At 49.8% G+C, this 21394-nt stretch overlaps 2 protein-coding genes across 2 annotated transcripts in view; one reads left to right on the forward strand and one right to left on the reverse strand.

Annotated features, from left to right (window-relative positions):
- The window catches only part of SYN2 (synapsin II), a 158197-nt gene that overhangs the window by 113440 nt on the left and 23363 nt on the right, over positions 1-21394 (forward strand). The window contains exons 5-7 of the mRNA XM_027522332.1: positions 4422-4511; positions 15163-15225; positions 15655-15797. Of these exons, the coding sequence (XP_027378133.1) occupies positions 4422-4511; positions 15163-15225; positions 15655-15797 (296 nt within the window). The remainder of the gene's footprint in view (positions 1-4421; positions 4512-15162; positions 15226-15654; positions 15798-21394) is intronic.
- On the reverse strand, positions 1982-13603 carry TIMP4 (TIMP metallopeptidase inhibitor 4). The gene is made up of 5 exons (XM_027522334.1): positions 12860-13603; positions 11373-11470; positions 10838-10952; positions 7474-7598; positions 1982-6855 (listed from the first exon to the last, which is right to left on the reverse strand). Exons 1-5 carry the CDS (start codon positions 12996-12998, stop codon positions 6658-6660), a joined length of 675 nt encoding a protein of 224 aa, XP_027378135.1. The 5' UTR covers positions 12999-13603; the 3' UTR covers positions 1982-6657.

Raw genomic sequence — 21394 nt, forward strand, 5'->3', positions numbered from 1 at the left:
TCCTTCATGGCAGAAACGTGACCATTTTCAGAAGGAAGGTAAGGAGTATAAGACCACTTATGATGTGATGCCAGCTTCAGAGATTTTCCTACATGAACTTCATTTAATCCTCATAATAGCTTTACAAGGAAGGTGTTATTATCATTATTATCACTTTTTACAGAGAAATGAGACCCAGAGAGGATTCAGTAACTCACCAAAGTTTCAGAGCCAGGATTTCTCTCACACCATCCCTGGCATAAGCTGGGTTACCATGTGAGGAAGAAGCTGGTCTGGTGTTCTCTTCCTGGGCTAGTCTGGAAATCTTGGAGGCAGTGGAAGCCTTTGAGCAGAGAGAAGAGTGCAGCTGGGAGAGGAAGTGGCCTGAGATGGATCTAGGCTGCCCCAGCCTCCCTCTGACTGCCAAGGGGATCCAGCTCCTAGAACTCTGCTGCTCCAGGCTGCTCCTCTCAGAAGGAAACACCTGCCCCTAGTCACATCCTTCTCTTCTTGTTTTTCAAGAGTTATTTCAGCTCTCACACACTGGCTTGCCAAGGGTCATGGCACTGGTGGCTGATTGTGGAGTTCCCAGACCCCAAGCTTCTCCCACTCAGGGAGCTGGAACAGGGGTGTTTTTTTTTTTTTTTAGCCAAAAGGACCCATCACCTCTGCTCTTACACCTGAACTCAGTCTTCCTATTGGAAGCCAGGGAGACCTGACAGTGTGAGAGGAAGACCAGTGAGCGAGGAGTCGAAAGATCTGGGAGCTGCTGTAGTGGCCCCTCGTTCAGCCTTTCCCTCTGTCTGGCCTGAGGACTTGGAGTCCGAGAGTTCTGCACAAACCAGCTGCCGGAGTTATGTGATTTGAATGGGTTGCTGATCACAGGAGAGCGCGTATGAGGCCGTCAACGAGTTTCCCCTTAGTCACACGGCCTTCCGTGCTGCACTCATCCCTAGCCCTTTCCTCCCTCACCCCTTCAATACTTGCTAGAATTTGGCTCCCTCATAGCCACACAGGGTGGTTCTGCTAGTATCGGCTTTTCTTCTGGGCAATCTCACTAATCAGCCTCCTAAACCACTCTGTGCCCTGGTTTCTTTGTCTGTAAACTAGGAGTGGAGGCTTCCCCAGTGGCTCAGTGATAAAAGAATCTGCCTGCCAATGCAGAAGATGCAGATTTGATCCCTGGGTTGGGAAGATCCCCTGGAGAAGGAAATGGCAACCCACTCCAGTATCCTTGCTTGGAAAATCCCGTGGACAGAGGCGCCTGGTGGGTTACAGTCCATGGGGGGAGGGGGGGTGGTGGCGGTCACAAAGAGTCAGACACGACTGAGCATAAGCATGAAACAAGGAGTAATCACAGTACCTGCCACCAGTCTGCCAGCCTGGTGTTATAGCCCCCAGTGTTGGGGATCAGAAAGAAACTTATTCTGTGCTGCATGTTCCAGAACTGTGCCAGTGGCCAGGGAGGGGCGGGTCAGAGAGCCTGGGCTGGGGCTTTGCCCCTCCTGGGATCTGGGATCTGGTGAGGGTTCACATTCTCACCCGTTCACAGTTCCAGCACATTGCCGTTGGCGTCACAGGGGAACAGCAGGGCTCCCTGGCCACATACCAAGTTCTCCCTTCATTTTCACTAAGCAGCTGCCACACTAATGGCATTTTATATATTGTTCACGGGGATGAACAAATCTGGTGACTGTGAAGGGGGCTTCCCTCTGAGACCATGACTTTGGTGTGTGTTTTCTAAATGTCTCTACTGTGGCTGCTCCTGGCATGAGGAGAGGCCTCAGCCGTGTTGTGAAGGCTCCACCTTGCCTCTGAGCACATCGGCTATTTCATAGATTGCCCAGGGCAGGCACATGGGGAGTTTGGAAGCAGAAGTAAGACCTATCAGTGAAAGCAGCATTCCAGGGAGAGCAAGAGTTCTGCCTGCCATATTGCTGCAGATTTATCTGAAAATCCTGTCACTGTATGTGGGGTTTTTTTAGAGGCAAATGCACAAGAGTTGAATTGAAGCATTTTATTTCCAGGAGGGATAAGGGTAACATTAAATTCAGACCGATCTTGAAATCCCATTTCATCTGAGAAATCTTTCCTGATATATTGGATAAATGGTTATGCTGAGCATTATCTTCCTATTCATTGCCAATACCACCCCCAGCTCCAAATGCATTCTTTTGTCTATGTGGAGAGGAAATGACCCTTATCAGATATTACTTTTGTTTAATTGATGACTGTGTGCTTGTGACTGAGGATGAGCTTCCAAGGAGGCAGGGGTTAGATGCCAAGTCTAGTGCTCTGAGCAGAAGGGACTACAGAAGGTGGAGGAGGGCAGCGTGAGTTCCAGGGGAACCAGCTTAGTGCCTGGGAACTGGCTGCCATCTTAGTCTTGACTGTGCCAGGACTCTGGGAGCCCGCCGGGGGCCTTCTTGGCATCAGCGTGGTGTCTGTGTAACTCTGCCACATGCTGGGAAGATAGGGCCCCACATGCCTTGATGCTGTGCCAGGGCGTGGGCTGCAGCAGGACAAAGGTTGTGAGGCAGAGCTGGCATCAGCTGGCGGGGGAGGCTGGAAGGCCTCGGGAGCTCAGGGAGGTATCCAGACACCGAACAGGAGTCCAGTCATTCCAAGTGGCCAGCCAGGACCTAAAGGTGAGGTAGTGGAGGGAATTGGAGAATGCAGGAAAGGTCTGAGAGGTGGTCTTGACAGTCAGAGAATGTGGAAGAACCAGAGAACACCAGCAGGGACGGCAGGGTACAGTCAAGAGCACACTGGGCAGGATGGGACCCGGGCCCTGTCCCAGCACAGCCCCGACTCCAGGCACGATGTGGGAGCCTGTGCTCCCCTTTGCTTCTCTGGCCTTGGTCTCCTCATTTGTAAGATGAGATGTCTGGTCTAGAGACTCTCTGAAGTCTCTTCCAATAATAAAATCTTAGGGCCTTGGGGGTCCATCAATCATACTTGCAGCCTCGGAGGAGGCCTTGGAGATCTAGAGCCACCAACTGCATGTCACTGAGGAAAGTGACCCAGAAACGCCAATGTTTCTCAGCATTTCAAAAATAACAGATTCTGTCTCTACTCACAAAAGGACCACAGCCAATGATCACTAAACAGCAGTCTCATCATGAAATTTAGGAGGAAATACAATGAAAAGATTTTTTTTTTTTTTTTGGCGTGGTTAAAAAGTCTGAAGAACTGACCAAATTCAGTTGTCTATTTTATATATGAAGAAAATGAGGCATAGAGAAGCGACATAATTTGCCCAAGGACAAGCAAGTTCAAGGCAGAACAAGAAGAATCAGAAGACTCTGGTTTTCTAACAACCCAGTTCTGGCTTTTATTGTCTCCCCGTACCAACACACGTGCTAACATCACTGATTGAAAACAGGAACTGGGCTTTTGAAACATGTTCTATCTTTCCCTTCTTTAGTAAACAGAAGGTCGGTTTGATCTGGCAACTCTTCCTTCCAGCAGTTCCAGGTATCAGTGGCTTAGAGTGTGAACCCAGTAGCACCAGAGAGAAGATGCTGGATCACTGCCGCTGCTAGTGCTCTGGGGTGGGTGTGTGTGGAGGTGGGGAATGAGTGTGAACGGATTGAACTGGAAAGTTTCCTGTGGGAAGAGCATGGTCTCTTTAGAGCCTGAAAGGCAGCTGCATGGAGGAGAAGGAAGAGTTACGGGTTAGGACTAAAGGGGTCTGGCTATGAGTCTGGCTCAACTACTTTGTGACCTTGAGTGAACAACCTCTCTGGGCCTCAGTTTCTCCACTTATAAAGCAGAGGGGTGGGCAGGGGACACCAGGGACGCTACATGTTCACCAAAGGCAGACCCTGACACTTAAGTACGTGCACTTCACCCCTCCTCCCCGGAGCTGCTGGGGCTTCTCATAGGTGAAGGATCCAGTGAGTTCAGTTCTTAGATGAGCAGTGAGTCCAGAAGACAGCGTCTGTCTTTGCTACCTTCCATGATTTCTTTTCCTTGGCATTCAAATTTCCAAGACTGGGCCCCTTGTTCCCCCATCCAGCTTCATCACTTGCCATCTCTAGAGATGATGGTGGTTAAAGTTATACAGACCCAAATTGCAACCCCAGCTATACCTTTCTTCGCAGCACTGTGGCTTTAGGCAGTCACCTACCCTTCCTGAGCCTCATATGTAAAATGAAGATGATAAAGACCCTAGCTCATCAGTTCGATATGAGGATTAAATGAAATATCATTAACACTGAGTAGGCACTGAATGAATAGTAGCTCACTCTCTCCCTTCCCCAACAGAAGCATATGTTCCTGGAGAATAGAGGGTGGGACACCTCTTTTATATCCTCAGAGCACTTTGCACAAAGCCCTCAGTGGAGCAAATGCAGAATAAATATTTGTTCAATGGATTGCCATTTTGTCTGTTCCAGAAGCTGTCTGGGTAAACTGAAACCTTTGCTTCTCTTTTGCAGTTTGCCCAGCTGGTGGCCATCTACAAGACACTGGGAGGAGAAAAGTTCCCGCTCATTGAGCAGACTTACTACCCCAACCACAAAGAAATGGTAGGTGACTGAGAGGGGCCATCAGTCTCTGCTGTCTGCACTCTGAGCTTAGCCGTGTGCTGGCTGTGGGCCTCTGAGGTGTGCCTCAGCCTCTCAACCCCAGAGAATCTATTGAGGTTGAACTGCAGACCTGCTTTGTGAGGCCACAGTGTCTGGGTTTTAGCTGACAGCCCTCTGTCTCTGAAACTTGGAGACAGAATAGGAAAGAGCAGAAACAGGGGCGTTTTATCAAAAGCTGAGAGTAACAACCTAGATGGATCAACAGTCAGAAGATCCTGCTGCTTGCAATTCTAGCCACAAGTCACAGACGGTTACATTCCCTCACCACGTGTCAGCATCCCAATCCGAAAGGCGAGTGGGCTTAATGATTCCTGGCCAGGATAGCTAATATGACACTTGCATGGTTTCAGTGAGATTCTTTAAGCAAATAGTCTGTGAGGAGTGTGGAGTACTCCTCAGATGTAAGCTTTTGTTCCTGATATTATTTACCAGCCCTTCCATTCCCTGGGCTTCCTCAAAATTCAGATAAGGGTTTCACTCTGCTTTTCACTCTACCTTCTCTGAGGCCATCCCAGGATGGCAGAAGGAGCAGAATGATGGGATAGATGGTTGGTACGGAGGCTGCCTCTAATGTTTATACCCCTTCTTCATCTCTGGCCCCACGTTCTCTGCCCCAGGCCTGCATGGTCAGTGGGTAATTCTACTTAACCCACCAGTGGAGACTCTCTGCCTTAGCTTTCCAAGTCTTGTGTTCCAGGACAGAGATCTCCAGAAGGACTCTCCATTTGCACCATTTCTGTGGAATCTTCTTCTGGTGTTTTGTGCATGCCCCAGCTTATCAGCAAGCCGTATAGAACCTTGGGGCCTTGGAAAGAACTACCTTCTCCATCTTTGCCAGAGCTTCCCCAGGAGAGGCCATGGAACTTTAAGCACTTGTCCCTGATAAATCCTTAAGACCCCCATTAGGGCTTTCCCTTTCAGGACAAGTCAGGAAGGCTTGTAGAGGCAGAGGAACCCTCAGGGGCTGTGCTTGTAGATTTCAGGGCATCCAAGAGAGGACTGAGCAGAAGGCTGGGCGAGGAGCTCTCGAAGCTGGCTTCGTCCTGCTGTAGCATCTAGCAGGCTGACCACTTGAACTGTAACACTTGCAAAGTATATTCCTCACCTACATCCTCTCCCCCAAGGGCCCTTGTGTTCTTTTTCTCCTGTCCTCTAGCCTAAAATTTGCTCTCAAGAGAGGACACCCACCCCTCACCCCTAAGATCTCTGTGAGGCTTGAAGAGGGAATTTCAACTCTATAAGAGAAAGGCTTTTTTTTTTTTTTTTTTTTTAAGCTTAAAAAAGATTTTGAAGTAGTAATGAAAACATTAGTAATGTAGTAGAGAAGGACTTTCTAAAGGAGACAGAGAAGAAGCCTTTTGGACAGCAGTTGAGGACATTAAGTATAGTTAACCTGGAGAGACAATACCCAAGTCTATTCTTGCTAACTGGGCCAGGCCCTGTGCCAAGAATGGTATAGAGGGGATTACACTGTAGGCTTCACATTGAACGACTCCTTGTCCCCCTTTGTCACCCCGCTAAACAGATTGAAAGTATATCTGAGGATCAGAATGAGTTGAGACAGGAGGAGTAGATGAAACACAGCCAGAGGATGTTGTTCTTTTCATTTCTCCAAATCAGCCTGTTTATGATACTGTCACCCACGTTCTGCTCTTATATCTCACAAGCCCACCCCATCCCGTATGTATAACAGTCATCATTTCTCCCCTGTCAGATCAGTTAAGATAAAAAGAAAACACATTTATCTGGGGAGAAAAAGGAATAGTCCTAGCTTTGAAAAAAGAAACTAAGCCAGAATCAGCAACAAATACCAGCTCAACTAGAAAGTTCGGAGGCAGGGATAAAGGGCTGAGGGCGGGAGAGAAAAGTCCTGCTGCTTTCCCTAGTCCTTGGCCCGACGTGTTCTGGACTGGGGTCCTGGACACAAGCTGCCACATGCCCCATCCCTGCCCTCATGCTGGCCACACCGTCCACCTGGTACTTCCCCTTGTCTGGCATCCATAAAGCAGGTGGGGACAGCCAGCGCCCTGCCAGGAAGGAAAAGGGCTTGGTCTTCGGGACTCTCAAAGGGTTGTGGCGATCCGTCCTAGGGCTGGATGATGTCAACAAACTCCTTCCTGAGGGGCAGGCGTCCCTGGTACCAGCTACAGCTGCCATCAACATGCTTCATGCAGACATAATGCTGGGCCTGGTACCCGTAGAGCTTCCGTTCCAATAGCCAGTCTGTCCAGAGGCACTCATTGGGAGCCGAGATGGTGCAGGGCACTGCATAGCAGGTGGTGATCTAGAGCCATAGCCACACAACATCCAGGTGAGTAGGGTGTCCTTTTTCTATTCTTGCCTTTCAGACTCCTACATGTTCTTACAGCCTAGCTCAAATGCCCCCTGGCTTATAAGGCCCTTGCAAGTCTCCAAATTTCTCCCTTAGTTCTCTTTCCCCTGTACTCTCCACATACAGTATTGCCTCCCAAAAGGCCTGAAGGCCCTTACTCTACCACTGACCTAAGCAAGTCACTTCACTTCCTATAACATGAATTTCTTCCCCATAAAATGGAAATCTTAACTCTTCATAAATTTGTTTTAAAGACTAAATATCTTAAATAAATTAACCATTACAGGTCCTGACAAAAAGACTAGACTCTTTAAGTGGTAGTGTATTATCCCAGTGTGTCTTATATGATGGCTGCCTTCTCAGCCAGAATGCAAGTACATTGAGATCAGGGACTATGGGCCTTGTTGCTTTCCCACCCCCGGCTTTGAACGATGCCTGATCCATCACAAACCTCAAGTATAGTACAGCAAGTGAATAGATCACACACACGGGAAGGAAGGAATACACGAAGGGTGAGGCTGCATGGCCCTTCCCCCACCCCCGAAGACCTTGGAAATAGACAGTCCTTACTTGGCAGCCACAGTTCAGATGGTAGTGGTGATTCAGACTTTCTCTCTGCAGAAAGGATAGGTTCTCCCAGGGCTCAATGTAGTTGCAAAGATGGACAAAGACTTTGCCATCACTGAGGATCTGACCTTAAAGGAGAGATAGAGGAGAGCCAACATGAGGAGTCTGCTTGTGGAGCTCTAGGAGTTCTTGAGGGAGCCCAGAATCACAGCCTCCTCGGTATCTTGTGGTGGAAGTGGTGACATGGGGCTCAGTGAAGGAGCCAGAAAAACCTCTACTGTCTTTATATCAAAGCCATTACCAGATGATGTTTGTATGAGGGAGAGTTGTAGGGCAAAGGGCTTTCCATTAGCATGGTGCAGACAGAGGGATGTGGGCTTTAAGTCAGAATCTTGGTGGAAATCCCTTCTTTTCTATCATTTACTAGTGTGTGACCATAAGAAAGCCATGTAACTTCTCAGCTGAAAGATGAGAATAATAAGGTTATTGTCAACATTAAATGAGAGAATACCCATAGAAGATGTTCGATACTTAGTAGGTCTCTCTTCCTTTTCAACCTTTTCCAACCTTTCTCCTGCTCCAGTGATATCTTGGTGAGTTTGTCCCCTTCCCCTTCTTTATATATCACACTCTTTCCTATTTTACAAATACCCTTTTTAGTACCACCTTGTCTGCAAAGCCATCCCTGGCCATACTAGCCCTCACCTCTCTTAGAAGGTCAGTCATTCAGTCATTTACTGGCTGAGCAACTACTATGGCCTGGTGCCAGGAATACAGGAAATAAACACGACAGGATTTCTACCCCTAAGGAGCTAAAAACTAGTAGGGAAGACAAATTGTTGTTGTTCAGTTGCTCAGTTGTGTCCAGTTCTTTTCGACTCCATGGACTGCAGCATGCCAGGCTTCCCTGTCCTTCACTATCTCCCAGAGTTTGCTCAAACTCAAGTCCATTGAGTTGGTGATGCCGTCCAACCACCTCATCCTCTGTCATCCCCTTCCCTTCTCCTCCTGCCCACAATCTTTCCCAGCATCAGGGTCTTTTCCAGTGAGTCAGCTCTTTGCGTCAGGTGGCCAAAGCAGTGCAGCATCAGCTTCAGCATCAGTCCTTCCCGTGAATACTCAAGGTTGACAAACAAGCAGAAAATGATACCGTTGTATGATTCTATACAGGATGTGGTATAAGAACAAAGGAAACACAGTTATCTCTGTCTGTGGAAGGGGTGGGGGCAAGAAGGGTGTCTAAGATGATACTTGGGTTGGGCGTTGAAAGGATGGGTAGGAGTTCAGCTGCCAGACAAGTTGGGGAAGGACTTCTGGACACTGGGACGGATGGACACAGCCCTGCAGAATACCTTTTGCAACTGCAAGTAGTTTAAGCCCCAGGGGAAATGAGGGGCTGGGAACGGCCACTGAGCAGTGACAGGAGGCAGGGCTGGGGAGGTCAGCGGGTCTGCTCTCAGAGGGTATTAGGCAGAAGGGCTGCATCTTCTGCTGCAGAGCATGGGCACCAGGATGAGTTTTCAGTAAGCCTGTGCTTTGTCACTTAACCCCACCTCCGGGTGGACTTGACCTCCCTGAGGCAGCCAGCGCGTGTCTGCATCCCTGATGCACTTCAGCCCCTAGCAGGGGGCAGGTGCTCAGGAAGGAGGTGGCCCCATCAGCTAGTCCCGGGACCTGGAGATGCCAGGGGCCTGTTCTGCCCCTGCTCTCCCATCCAGAGGTGCCCGGTCCAGCACAGTCCACGTCCTCAGAGCTGGGGCCCTCCACCTGCGTGGCCTCCAACACCTGTGCCTTCTTAGAAATTTGAACTGTGAAGGAGCTCCTTGAGGACTGTGGCATGTTTAGTGCATCTCCACTTGCCTGCCCCAGGCCAGGCAGTGAGGAGGTGGTCACTCATTGCTGAAGGGATGGACAGAGAGTGGAATTCCTCCTTCTGTTCTCCCCACCAGCTGTGTTTCTCTTTTCCTGGCCTTCTTTCTAAATATGTTTTATCCTTTAGGGAAAATTTAGATCCCACTTACACAATGAAGGCTTCCCTAGTGGCTCAGATGGTAAAGAATCTGCCTGCAATGTGGAAGACCTGGGTTTAGTCCCTGGGCTGGGAAGATCCCCTGGAGAAGGAAATGGCTACCCACTCCAGTATTCTTGTCTGGAGAATCCCGTGGACAGAGGAGCCTGGTGGGCTACAGTCCATGTGGTCTCCAAGAGTCAGACACGACTGAGTGACTACACTTTTACTTTCACTTTACACAGTGAGGCTTCCCTGTCTACAACCACACAGATACCTTCCCTGAACAACAAAATAATTCAGTATTGCGTTCATTCAGTTATGGATTAGATTCTTTTGAGGTACTTTTTATTTTATCCTATTTTATCCCAGTCAGTGGAGGATGAGGAGATCTGCCTGGGCCCAAGGTCTTGGAGACAGAATCATATTAGAATCAAGGCTGCTATTAGGGCCTGTGCTTTACTGCACTTCCAGAATAAGGCCTTGGGTGTGAGTCAGTCACGAACCAAGAGTGTGACCCGTCATGGCCGCCTAAAGCTGATGCTATCGTAGGCTACAGTGACTGTTATGTGTGTGTTGTGTATATGTGGGGGTGAGGTTGCGAATGCACAATCCTCCTTTGTTCTGTGTGACTCAGACCTCCCTGCAGTGTGGTCCCCGGTTCAGGGCCCAGTGCTGGGGAGGGACGGGGACAGGCTCTATCCCGCTGAAAGTGGCCAGGACAGGAAGGGGTCTGGGGACCACGGCCAGCAGAACCTGGAGCTAGAGTGCCTGTATCTATTGTCCTCAGGCCTCTGAAGGGTCATCCTGGAACAGAGGGCAGAGCTGAACCCACCAGGGGCAGTTTCAGAGTGGCATAATTTGGCTCAAGATACCAAAAACCTTAGGCTTCCCAGATGGCTCAGTGGTAAAGAATCTGCCTGCCAATGCAGAGGATGCAAGAGAAGCGGGTTCGATCCTTGGATCAGGAAGATCCCCTGGAGGAGGACATGGCAACCCGCTCTAGTATCCTTGACTGGGAAACCCCATGGACAGAGGAGCCTGGTGGGCTACAGTCTATGGGGGTTGAAAAAGAGTCAGACACGACTGAGCATGCACACACCAAAAATCTTACATCATTTAAAGCTGTTTGGAAACAGAACCAGCTGCCCTAGGCTGGGACAGCAGCCTGTGAACTAGGAAGGCAGTGGCACTGACAGGGAGGTTACCAAGGCTTCTCCCAACTCAGGCTGCCTTGAGTAACGCAGCTGCTTGTGCCCAAGAAAACGGCTCAGCTTGCTGCCCAGGGTCAGCCTGGCTCCTCCCTGCCTGCCTTCCTAGGGCAGAGACTCATAGGACCGCTGCTGGTCTTTAACTTACCAGTCAGGAGATACTGCTTCTGGCTGTTAGCTTCTAGTTTCACCCCACAGAGGGAGGAATCAAAAGGCGTATAAATATACTGAATATCGTTGACTTTCTCAAACCCTTTGAACATCTGAAAGGTAATTACGAAAGAGCAATATTGAGTCAGTAAGTGTACTTTATATCTTAACAGGAAAAACTTTTTCTTAATCTAAAAAAGTTAAGTGAAAGTCTAGTTCAGGACTTGTTGCGCACAGATGGCACCGCTGGGTCTTATCTCCCTAAAATATTTAAACCTTGGTTTATTCCAGTGAGAAGGGAGGCTCCTCTAGCAGCCCCACGCACAAGCACAGAGGGCCTGTCCTGCACTGTCCTCTGGCTCCTATGGCCTGTCTTCTACATGTCATCCACTCTGCTTCAGCATCTATACCCCTAGCATCACTGAGCCAGGCCGCCCGAACCACCAGCCCCACAGCCCCACCCCTCCCAGGTCACAGCCCCCACCTCCTCCTAACAACCCAAGGGGGTGACGCCCTGTCCTGCCCCCATGTACCTTTATCTGTTTGATTTCATACCGGATCATTTTTTGAGGGTCAGCAGGGTCTGTGCTGGCAGGAACTACCTTCTCACTGGAGATCTTGGCCCGGATAGCTGCACAGGAAGAGAAAAGAGGGGACCTTCAGCAGCCGGTGAGAGTGATCCTCCTGGGATCTGGGTGACCTGTGGCCCTCTGGAGAATTCTGAAGGGGGGTTCTGGGTTTAGGTCTCGGTGGGTTGCGAGGAAGATTCTACAATCCCTGGAACTTCCAAACCCCTCGGACCTACCAGGTCCTCGAGTCTCTCCGCTCTGCCTGCTGCTCTGGGGAGTCCAGTTCTCTGCAGCCCAGACTAAGGCGGGTGGAGACGGGCAGGGCCAAGGAGCCGCATGAGGGCAGTCAGTGTGCAGTCATCCACTGCTGTAGCCCAGGACCTCAGAGAGAGCCCGACCGAGCTGACGTTGGCAAATGTTTATTGAATTAATAAATATCCTGACTGTGCACAGAGGTAGTTCATCTCTTTGTTGTTCAGGTAGTAATCAAAACCTGTTTATGAAGTTCTTCCTCGGTGCCTGGTCTAACACTGGGTCCTAGGCCCACAAGCACGGTTAGGGAAGGGCCCCCACCTTGCAGAACTCTTGGTTTAGTGGAGAACACTTTTACAAAGACCAACAGCACAGCACACTAGGAGCACAGAGATGTTGGAGATGTTGTGGTAGCACCAGGAGTCAGGAAGCCTTCAGAGAAGAGGAGACTCCCTGGTTTTGAAGGATGAATAGGAGTTTGCCAGGAAGTTAAGGGTTTTTGAAGAAGGGCATTCCAGGCAGAGAGAAAGGGTAAAGGGTGTGTGTTGGGGTGGGGCCGTGGTGACAACCTCAGTTATAGTCTTGGATACAGAGGGATGTTTATCATGAAAGCCCAACCCTCTGAACCCCCTCCCCCCCAACCCCCCTAATCAATGTATCAGAATAATCACTGGATAGTTCCGGAGACTTGTTATTCAGTGACATCCCATAACTGCAGTAGGCAGGGGAGAGGGGATCGCTCTGGAGCCCTTTACACTGTCTTTGGGCTCATTCTCTCAGTTGTAGCTGACTCTTTGCAACCCCATAGACTGTAGCCCACCAGGCTCCTCTGTCCATGGGATTTCCTAGGCAAGGATATTGGACTGGGTTGCCATGCCCTTCTCCAGGGGATTTTCCCGACCCAGGGATCGAACCCTTGTCTCTTGAGTCTCCTGCATTGGCAATTGGGTTCTTTACTACTGCGCCACCTGGGAAGCCCTACACTATCTTTGATTCTCTGGCAAGTCAGCGGGTCTCTGCGTTTGCATGGTTGCTATGGCGCCGGCCCGGCCCAACCCACCGGTCGCAGCAGGAGGCAACTGGGGCGGGATTTGAGCTCCACCCCTTCCCTCGAGACTCCAAGTCCGCGGCGCGGCCCCACCTCGACCCCACAGACCCCCACCCACTGCTGGGGCCCTCGAGGGCTCCCCCGGACTCACCGAGCGCCGAGTGGCAGACGTGCTGCTGGGGGTGCGCAGGGGCGCAGCTGCACGCCTCGCCCAGCCCCGGCGGCCGCAGCAACGCCAGCAACCGCAGCAGCAGCGCCCAGCTCGGCACGGGCCGGGGACTCTGGGGCATGTCTCCGCAGGGCTGCGACTGATCCTGCGGGGACTGTCAGACCACACTGCCCCTCCACGGCTTCTCCAGAGCGCGGCGCGCCCCTCGCCCTTGGCTTTATGAGGTGGACCTAGAGCCAATCCCGCCCCAGTGGGCTCCGCCCTCCCTTGGCCGCAGGCCACCCTCGGGCGGCCGACCCGCGGCCCTCCTGGCCGGCAGGCTCAGTAAGGCGCAGGGGAGAGCCGCGAGAGTCCCCGTGCTGTTTCCCTGCCTGAACCTTCTCGAAGTAGAGGGAAGGCACCGGGAAAGGGGATGGCGTCAGGACAGAAGGACAGGGCCACAGAGACAGATGCTTGGGGAGCACAGAGACCAAGGGTCTGTGACTCAGACAAAAGGAGCAAGAGTGCGGAGAGGCTCAAACAGAAAGAGTGAGACAGGCAGAGTCAGAGAGAGGCAGACAGAATTACAACAGGCAAGAGAGACAGCGACAGAGAAGGCCGGACCTCTTGCTGAGCTGCACACTGGGAATGAGACAAGCTCCTCAGGGCTTCTTTCAGCTGCAGGAAGTGTTTTCAATGCCCTATTTATGAGGCTCCAAAGCAACAGCAAACAGTAATGGAACAGGACAGGGAAAGTTGGGGTGTGTGTGTGTGTGTGTGTGTGTGTGTCTGTGTGTCTTGGCTCTATTGGCTGGGGGGTGGGGAGAGACAGCGGAGAAAGCAGCCGGTGCCTTAGAAACCCTTTTGCGTTCCCCAAGCCCATGCAGATGGCATGAGGACAGTGCTCTTTGAGGGGCTCAGAGCATGGGGTGGCCCATCACTCGGGGCAAACCTGGGCCCTCAAAGCCCTTTCTCTGCTCTTGGCCACCCTGATGTCCTGTCTCAGGGCCCCACTCAGCCGAGAGACTGCGTCTTGTTATAGAGGGCGGGGCGGCTTTGAAAACGAGTGAGGCACTCGTGGACTGGCGCCTGTGCTGTTTGACGGGGAGCGTAGTGCTCCGAGGCTGCGAGTAGAGACCCACGGGGTGGTTGGAGGGAGTCTCCACAGTCTTGCACAGGACAGTAGGAGGCTGGGTGCCGCTTCTCTCCCTCAGGCGCTTCACACCCTTGCCTCGAACTGAACTTGAAGCTCCTTGCCCCAGCCTCAGCTGGCCGCAGCCAGGAGTGCTGAAATCCTCAGGTCAGGCACTCCCAGTATCTGGTCACACTCAGGATTCCCACAGGAATCTGACTTTTCGTCAGAGTCAATAGTGTATCCTCTGAAAGACTTCTTTTCGTCTCGAGGTGGTCATGATGTTTGCAAAGAAGGCAGCTGAGAGAGCACTGACCTGACTTAGAAAGGACCAGATTTGGCGTCCGGGTTGGATCTTCGTGCAACCCCAGCCAGAGTGCAGTCTGATGTGGGATTGGACAGGCTCTCGAAAGCCTCCCGTTTGGCCTCTGCCCTTGGCGGATATGAAGGCTGAGGCCCAGGGAGGCGTTGCCGAGAGACTGGGATGCAGGTCTCCTGACGTCTGGTCCCCTCTACCACGTTATTTCTCCCTTGGCCATTGTGTAACAGCTTGAAATCCTGCCTTTGGGGGGTGGCTTTTCTTCTTTTAAGTCTTTGTGGTTTCTCTGTTAAAATACGGCTATCTCGAGGTAGTGGTGAAGGACAGGTAGGTCTGGTGTGTCACCCCCATGGGGTCGCAAAGAGTCAGACACGACTGAGCCACTGAACAACAAGGTAGCATTTACTCTCTTAAGCTTCTCTTTTGAATGGTAAACATGCTGAATTCTTATGTTAGCTGTCTTCCAACCCAAACTGGGCAGAAATATGCCTTTGCATTCTGAGCTGTGTTTGATGCTGAGTTTGAGGTGTTGGTGAGCAAGGAAGAGAGTGTAAGAGGGGAGAAAAGCCAGGTTCAGTGCAGGAAAGCTGGACACATGAAGGGTGACGCAATGAGTCTTAAAGATGCAGAGAATACCAAACAGGAAAACGGGCTCCTTGTAGTTCTGCCACTAATATGCTCTGACCTAAGGCAAGTCACTGTCACTCTGTTTTTAAATTCTTAAATTTCTGATGCAAATAGGTTGCACTGGTTCTTTAAAGAGCCCTTCCAAGGGTGTTCCCAAGAAAAATATTTGTAGGTTTCCCCAGAAAGACAGGTACACTCTGACCAATTCAATCCTTTCTCTGTTTTCAGCTGACTCTGCCCACGTTCCCTGTGGTGGTGAAGATCGGCCACGCTCACTCGGGCATGGGCAAGGTAAGGCCAGGGCCGCTGTGCTCTGGGGTTGAGGCCACAATGGGAGCTTTTCCGGGAGCCCGGTTGTGGACTGTTCTTCTGCCTCAGTTGCTGATGAATTCTTTCCGAGGTGAAGATGATATGGCCCCTCTAAAACCATGAGTGTTACCCAGGCAGGCCTCTTGCAGCAAGCAGAGTGTAGGCCACCAGACTGTCCCTGTGCTCTTTGCAGCAAATGTGGCTCCCCAGCCCTGGGAAGGGAAGCTCAAGAGTGGGGACCTCCTAAGGAGATGTGGCACCCAGGTTTGCCTCTGGGTGCGAGCATCGTGATGAGCCTGGGGGCCCAGGGCTCTTGTGACTCTCAGTATGTGTGTGTGTGTGTGTGTGTGTGTGAGACTGTGCGCGCACGAGTACCTCCCTTTCTGCCTCTCTGCTTTCCTCCACCATTAGGTCAAAGTGGAAAACCACTACGATTTCCAGGACATTGCCAGCGTGGTGGCCCTCACCCAGACCTACGCCACTGCAGAGCCTTTCATTGATGCCAAGTATGACATCCGGGTCCAAAAGATTGGCACCAACTACAAGGCTTACATGTGAGTGGGGTGGGGGCCCCCGGACACCCGTCACTGTCTCCTCAGCTCAGGGACAATGCTCAGCCTCCAGGCAGCAGCCAGCTCTCAGTTTGGCCTCCCCTGGCCCCACAAGGTAGAGAACACAGCGAGGGCGCCATGCACATGGGGGCGTCTTGGCCTGGCTTCCTTTCAAGGCAGAGGAGGGGTTCCCGAACTGACAGGAGGCAGAAAATGAATATTTATTTTCATTCGCCTGTAAGTGAAACCCGACACTCTCCGCAGTTGTGAGCAGACTGGAGTAACCGCAGTAGTTAGTACACAGACGTGTGGTTTGTCACCAGCGGTCATCACAGAGGTTTTTGTATCACATATGCTTGTGGCAGATACCTTTAAATACCAATTGCTTTTATCACTACTTACAAGTCATGGGAGTTAGACTTGCAGCTACATTCATACCTGTAAATACATTTGTTATTTATAGAAAAAGACTTATATTTTTACACTAATCAGAGAGTTATTGTTTTTGATAACTTTTTTGATAATTACTTTAAATCTTTGAGTTCTTCTGCTGTCCTGTGTATTTTATTTTACACTTATACATCTTCAGTATTTCATACATCGAAAGGAATCTGTAGGCTTCACGAGGCTGCCAGAGCACAGAAAAAGCTAAGAAACTATAAATATGTAGCCCTGTAGACACTACAGAATGTGAAAAGCATTGTGGTTATGAGAATAGGTGACTGTTCCATGTAACTGGGTCCATTTGCCAAAATGAGAAGGGAAAGGCTTCCTGCGATAGAATTGAGAAAAAGAAAAGATTTCAAGACTACCCAATCTTCTGAAATATACATCCAAACACAAATGGCTTACAAGTCCAATTTTGGAAATAGTAACTTCACATTTTCCCCGATAACTCAGTTGGTAAAGAACCCGTCTGCAGTGCAGGAGACCCCAGTTCAATTCCTAGGTTGGGAATATCCCTGGAAAAGGGAAAAGCTACCCATTCCAGTATTCTGGCCTGGAGAATTCCATGGACATGGGGTCACAAAGAGTCGGACACGACTGAGCGACTTTCACTTTCACTTCAACTTCACACTTCAAAAAAATTTAAGGTGGTATTTTTCTTCACAAAGAAAGAACATCACAATCTATGAATGTGACCTTTGCCACACTGGACTTGAGCTCCCATCAGGGTGGAGCAGCTTCCCTCCCTTTCACCCACCTATTTTCATTTTTCTTCCCTCGTCTTTCTTTTTAGGGTTTATACTCCCTGCCCCTCGAGAGAGTTAGGAGCCCGTCCCTGTGCGCCCTTCTTGTAACCCCTCGCACACCTCTAGCTGAGCACTCTTCACACACGGGCGTTTGTACGGCGCTCCTCTGAGCTCTCTGGGTGGTAATGACAGAGTCATTGCTCAGCCTGCTTCCTGGTCAGCCTGCTTCCTGGTGCAGCAGCAGACTCCTAGGAGGCACCCAATGAATATGCAGAGAGAAGCCTTGTGGGGAACTGAGGCACCGAATCCTTTTTACAACTTTATTGGCCAGATTCCTACTTTCTGAGTTTATCATTTTTTATTTAAAGCTATTCTGCTTCAGAAAGGAATTTAAGGTTGCTTTAAGAGTACACACAATGTGGGACTTCCCTGTGGTCCAGCGGTTAGGACTCTGCACTCTCACTCCTGAAGGCCCGGGTTCCGTCCCTGGTCAGAGAACTAAGATCCCAAGTGCTGTGCATGGCCAAGTAAATAAATAAATAAAATAAATAAGTATGCACAATATAAGACAGGAAGATGCAGGTTCAATCCCTGGGTCAGGAAAATCCCCTGGAGGAAGAAATAGCAACCCACTCCAGTATTCTTGACTGGGAAATCCCAAGGACAGAGGAGCCTGATGGGGTACAGTCCATGGGGTTGCAAAGAGTTGGACACGACTTAGCACAATTTAAAAGACCGTTATAAAAACTAGCTAAAAGTAGTAGGAAAAGCCATGATTTTGGTACTGATGAAAGCAGATTTCCTATCCTTTAATTTTAAAATCCCATAAATAAACAAAAAAGCATCGACGATGGTAGAGCAAGAGGGTCTTGATCCTTAAAAGGAGGCACCACATTTTTAAAAATTGAGGTTTCTGAAAACAACTTAAATGGAGCATAAGAAAAGAGAATCCCCAACCACTGATGAGGGGTAAGCGACGAGAGCAGCTTTAGAAAATATTCACTTTTACTTGTGAGGGACTGTCAGTTATTTGGGCAAATGTTTAGGTTCTCTCAGCTCCTCTTCCCCAAACTTTTGGCCATCTTCTTGCTCTCAGAAGAAGGAACTGACCTGACAGTAGCCAAGGTAAGTTTTGAGATTCTTCCCTTCTGCCCAAGCCCTCACCTAGAGACCAGGAGATGGCTAGGCTTGGTGGGAAGAGTGCACCGCCCCTGCTGTCTGTCAGTCAGCAATAATGTGGGTCCCTCTATGGACGTCGGATGGCCTGTGAGTCCTGAATGGCCATTGAGCTGTCCCTGAATGGCTTCTCAGCTTCCCCTCTGCTCCCGTGTGCCCCAGGTAGCCTTCATGGATCTGTGCCTGGCATCCCATTGTTAGAGAAAGGTGTGAAGCATAAGGGGCTTTACTATTACTCACTCAAAAGTTTCTGACACCCTATTATGGATCATGGCCTTGTCCTGCAGACAAGGAAGTGAGGGACTCTGCCCAGCCTGGTCACAGGAGCACACCTATGAAGCACCAGTGCTAGGAAGACAGCATTATTTTTTCTCTGATCTGTCTTTGTGTTTCTGTTCACATAGAGCAAGCCACTCAACTGTGAGTTGTTCATCTTTTCTGAACTAGGCAGTGGGGTGTAGGGGAAAGCGAAACCCAGTGAGGGCACCAAGAGTCCTGGGCTTGTTGTTTAGTCACTAAGTCGTGTTCAACTCTGCGACTCCAGGAACTGCTGCACGCCAGGCTTCCCTGTCCTTCACTACCTCCTGGAATTTGCTCAGACTTATGTCCTTTGAGTTGTTGATGCCATCCAAGCATCTCATCCTCTGCTGCCTGTTTATCCTCTTGCCTTCAGTCTTTCCCGGTATCAAGGTCTTTTCCAATGAGTTGCCTCTCTGCATCAGGTAGTCGAAGGATTGGAGCTTCAGTGTCAGCACCAGTCCTTCCAGTGAATATTCAGGGTTGATTTCTTTTAGGATTGACTGATTTGATCTCCTTGTAGTCCAAGGGGCTCTCAAGAGTCTTCTCCAGCACCACAGTTGGAAAGCATCAATTCTTGGCACACAGCCTTCTTTATGGACCAACTCTCACATCCATACAAGACTACATCCATACATACACACCTTGATGTACGGACCTTTGTCAGCAAAGTAGTGTCTCTGCTTTTTTGATATGCTGTCTAGGTTTGTCATAGCTTTTCTTCCAAGGAGAACGCATCTTTTAATTTCATGGCTGCAGTCACCATCCACAGTGATTTTGGAGCCCAAGAGAAGAAAATCTGTCACTGTTTCCACTTTTCCCCATCTATTTGCCATGAAGTAATGGAGCTGGATGCCATGACCTTAGTTTTTTCAATGTTGAATTTTAAGCCAGCTTTTTCACTCTCTTCTTTCATCCTCATCAAGAGGCTCTTTGGTTCCTCTTCATTTTCTGCCGTTAGAGTGGTGTCATCTGCATATCTGAGGTTGTTGATATTTCTCCCGGCAATCTAGATTCCAGCTTGTGATTCATCCAGCCTGGCATTTCACATGATGTACTCTGCATATAAATTAAATAAACAGGGTGACATACAGCCTTGATGTACTCCTTTCCCAATTTGGAACCAGTCTGTTGTTCCATGTCCGGTTTTAACTGTTGCTTCTTGACCTGCATACAGGTTTCTCAGAAGACAGGTAAGATGGTCTGGTATTCCCATCTCTTTAAGAATTTTCCACAGTTTGTTGTGATCCACACAGTCAAAGGCTTTAGCGTAGCCAATAATGTAGAAGTAGATGTTTTTCTGGACTTCCCTTGCTTTTTCTATGATCCAACAGATGTTGACAATTTGGTTTCTGGTTCCTCTGCCTTTTCTAAATCCAGCTTGTACATCTGAAAGTTCATGTTCTGCTGAAGCCTAGCTTGAAGGATTTTGAACATTACCTTGCTAGCATGTGAACCTAGTTTGACTAGATATACAATCTTGGACGAGTCAGCTAACCTTTCTGAGTCTCAATCTCCTCATCTGTAAAGTGGGGGCAAAAACTGCAGCCTACTCACACCAGGGAATTTTCAGTGAGGCTCTGGTAAGGGATTTGGGATGGAGCAGCCTTGCAAGGGAATCAGCACTGTACAGATGTGAGGCGTTGGGCTCAGCTCTCTAGGCTGGCGCAGGGCTCTGAAGAACCTGCCACATGTCTTGGTTCCCAGTGTCTGGTATCAGATCTCCAGGGAGGAGACTCCTGAGAACTGCTGAGCAGAGAATCACATCATCAGTCTCCAGTCATAGTGAGTGACAAGGCCGGCATGTGTAGGGAGTGACTGGGCTCTGTCAGTGGATGAGCGTGGCTTTTCTGTCCCTGGGCCATCCCCTTCCTCTTGACTTGGTCTCAGTGAAGACTAATTTACAGTTTACTTAAAACCTGTATAATTTGGTCCTCATGGCAGCCCTGTGTTTACACAAGGATAAATAAGGCTCAGAGAGGTGAGGTGATTCACCCAAGGTCACCCAACCAGTCAAGAGCAAATCCAGAACCAGAAACCAGGTCAATTGCCTCCTCCTTAGTCCAACACCAATTGAGTCTATGTAACGTGTGGCCACAGATGGAGGACACAGGGCACGGAAGAGAAGGCTTGGGGACTTGACTCCATGGGCTCCACGTGAGGGATGAGGCAGCTTAAGCCTGAAGAGGCCAGCCGGCTTGTCCAGAGCCACAGTGCTGATACTGTAGGCCCTCAGTGTTAACTGTTGAAAGAATAAGTGAGCTAGTAAGGAAGCCATGGGAAGATACTCACTGGAGCCTGGAGGGTGTTTCCAGCACCAACAGAATTCAGCTTGTGCATACCAAGGCAGCCCAGATACCAAGTGGGTGGGCTGATGGGAATACTAGACCCAATTTGTTGTTGTTGTTTAGTTGCTCAGTTGTGTTTGACTCTGCAATCCCGTGGACTGCAGCACGCCAGGCTTCCCTGTCCTTCACTATCTCCCGGAGTTTGCCCAACTCATGTCCATTGAGTCAGTGACGCCATCCAACCATCTCACCCTCTGCTACCGTCTTGTCCTCCTCCCCTCAGTCTTTCCCAGCACCAAGGTCTTTTCCAATGAGTCAACTCTTCCCATCAGGTGGCCAAAGTACAAGACACAATATATATCCTCAAGTGGTTAATAGATTTGTGGACAGAAGACTTAGCTCAGATAACTAAAGTAAAAAGTAGACACAGGATTTGAAGAGAGGTGGAGGCAAAGTCCTCTAGGAATTGTAAGGAGAGCAAGTGCTCATCAGGTTGAAAAGATCAGGGAAGACTCCAGGGCACCAGGGCAACCTGGGCTGGACCCTTGTAGAAAGGAGGAGAGCATTATGGTTGGGGGGTTGGCAGCGGAAGCCAGGCTCTCGGGTCAGCAGACAGGCCCCCAGGCTCTGGGTGGGGGAGACAGGT

The sequence above is a fragment of the Bos indicus x Bos taurus genome, chromosome 22 (genome assembly GCF_003369695.1).
Source record: "Bos indicus x Bos taurus breed Angus x Brahman F1 hybrid chromosome 22, Bos_hybrid_MaternalHap_v2.0, whole genome shotgun sequence".
In the NCBI taxonomy this organism is placed as follows: Eukaryota; Metazoa; Chordata; class Mammalia; order Artiodactyla; family Bovidae; genus Bos; species Bos indicus x Bos taurus.

Excerpts from the sequence above, each read along its gene's own strand:
- TIMP4 (XM_027522334.1), bottom strand. The coding sequence starts at position 12,998 with ATGCCCCAGAGTCCCCGGCCCGTGCCGAGCTGGGCGCTGCTGCTGCGG. Across the intron at positions 11,471-12,859 it reads CGTCTGCCACTCGGCGCTCG|CTATCCGGGCCAAGATCTCC; the intron begins GTGAGTCCGGGG and ends CTTCCTGTGCAG. Across the intron at positions 10,953-11,372 it reads ATGAAATCAAACAGATAAAG|ATGTTCAAAGGGTTTGAGAA; the intron begins GTACATGGGGGC and ends ATTACCTTTCAG.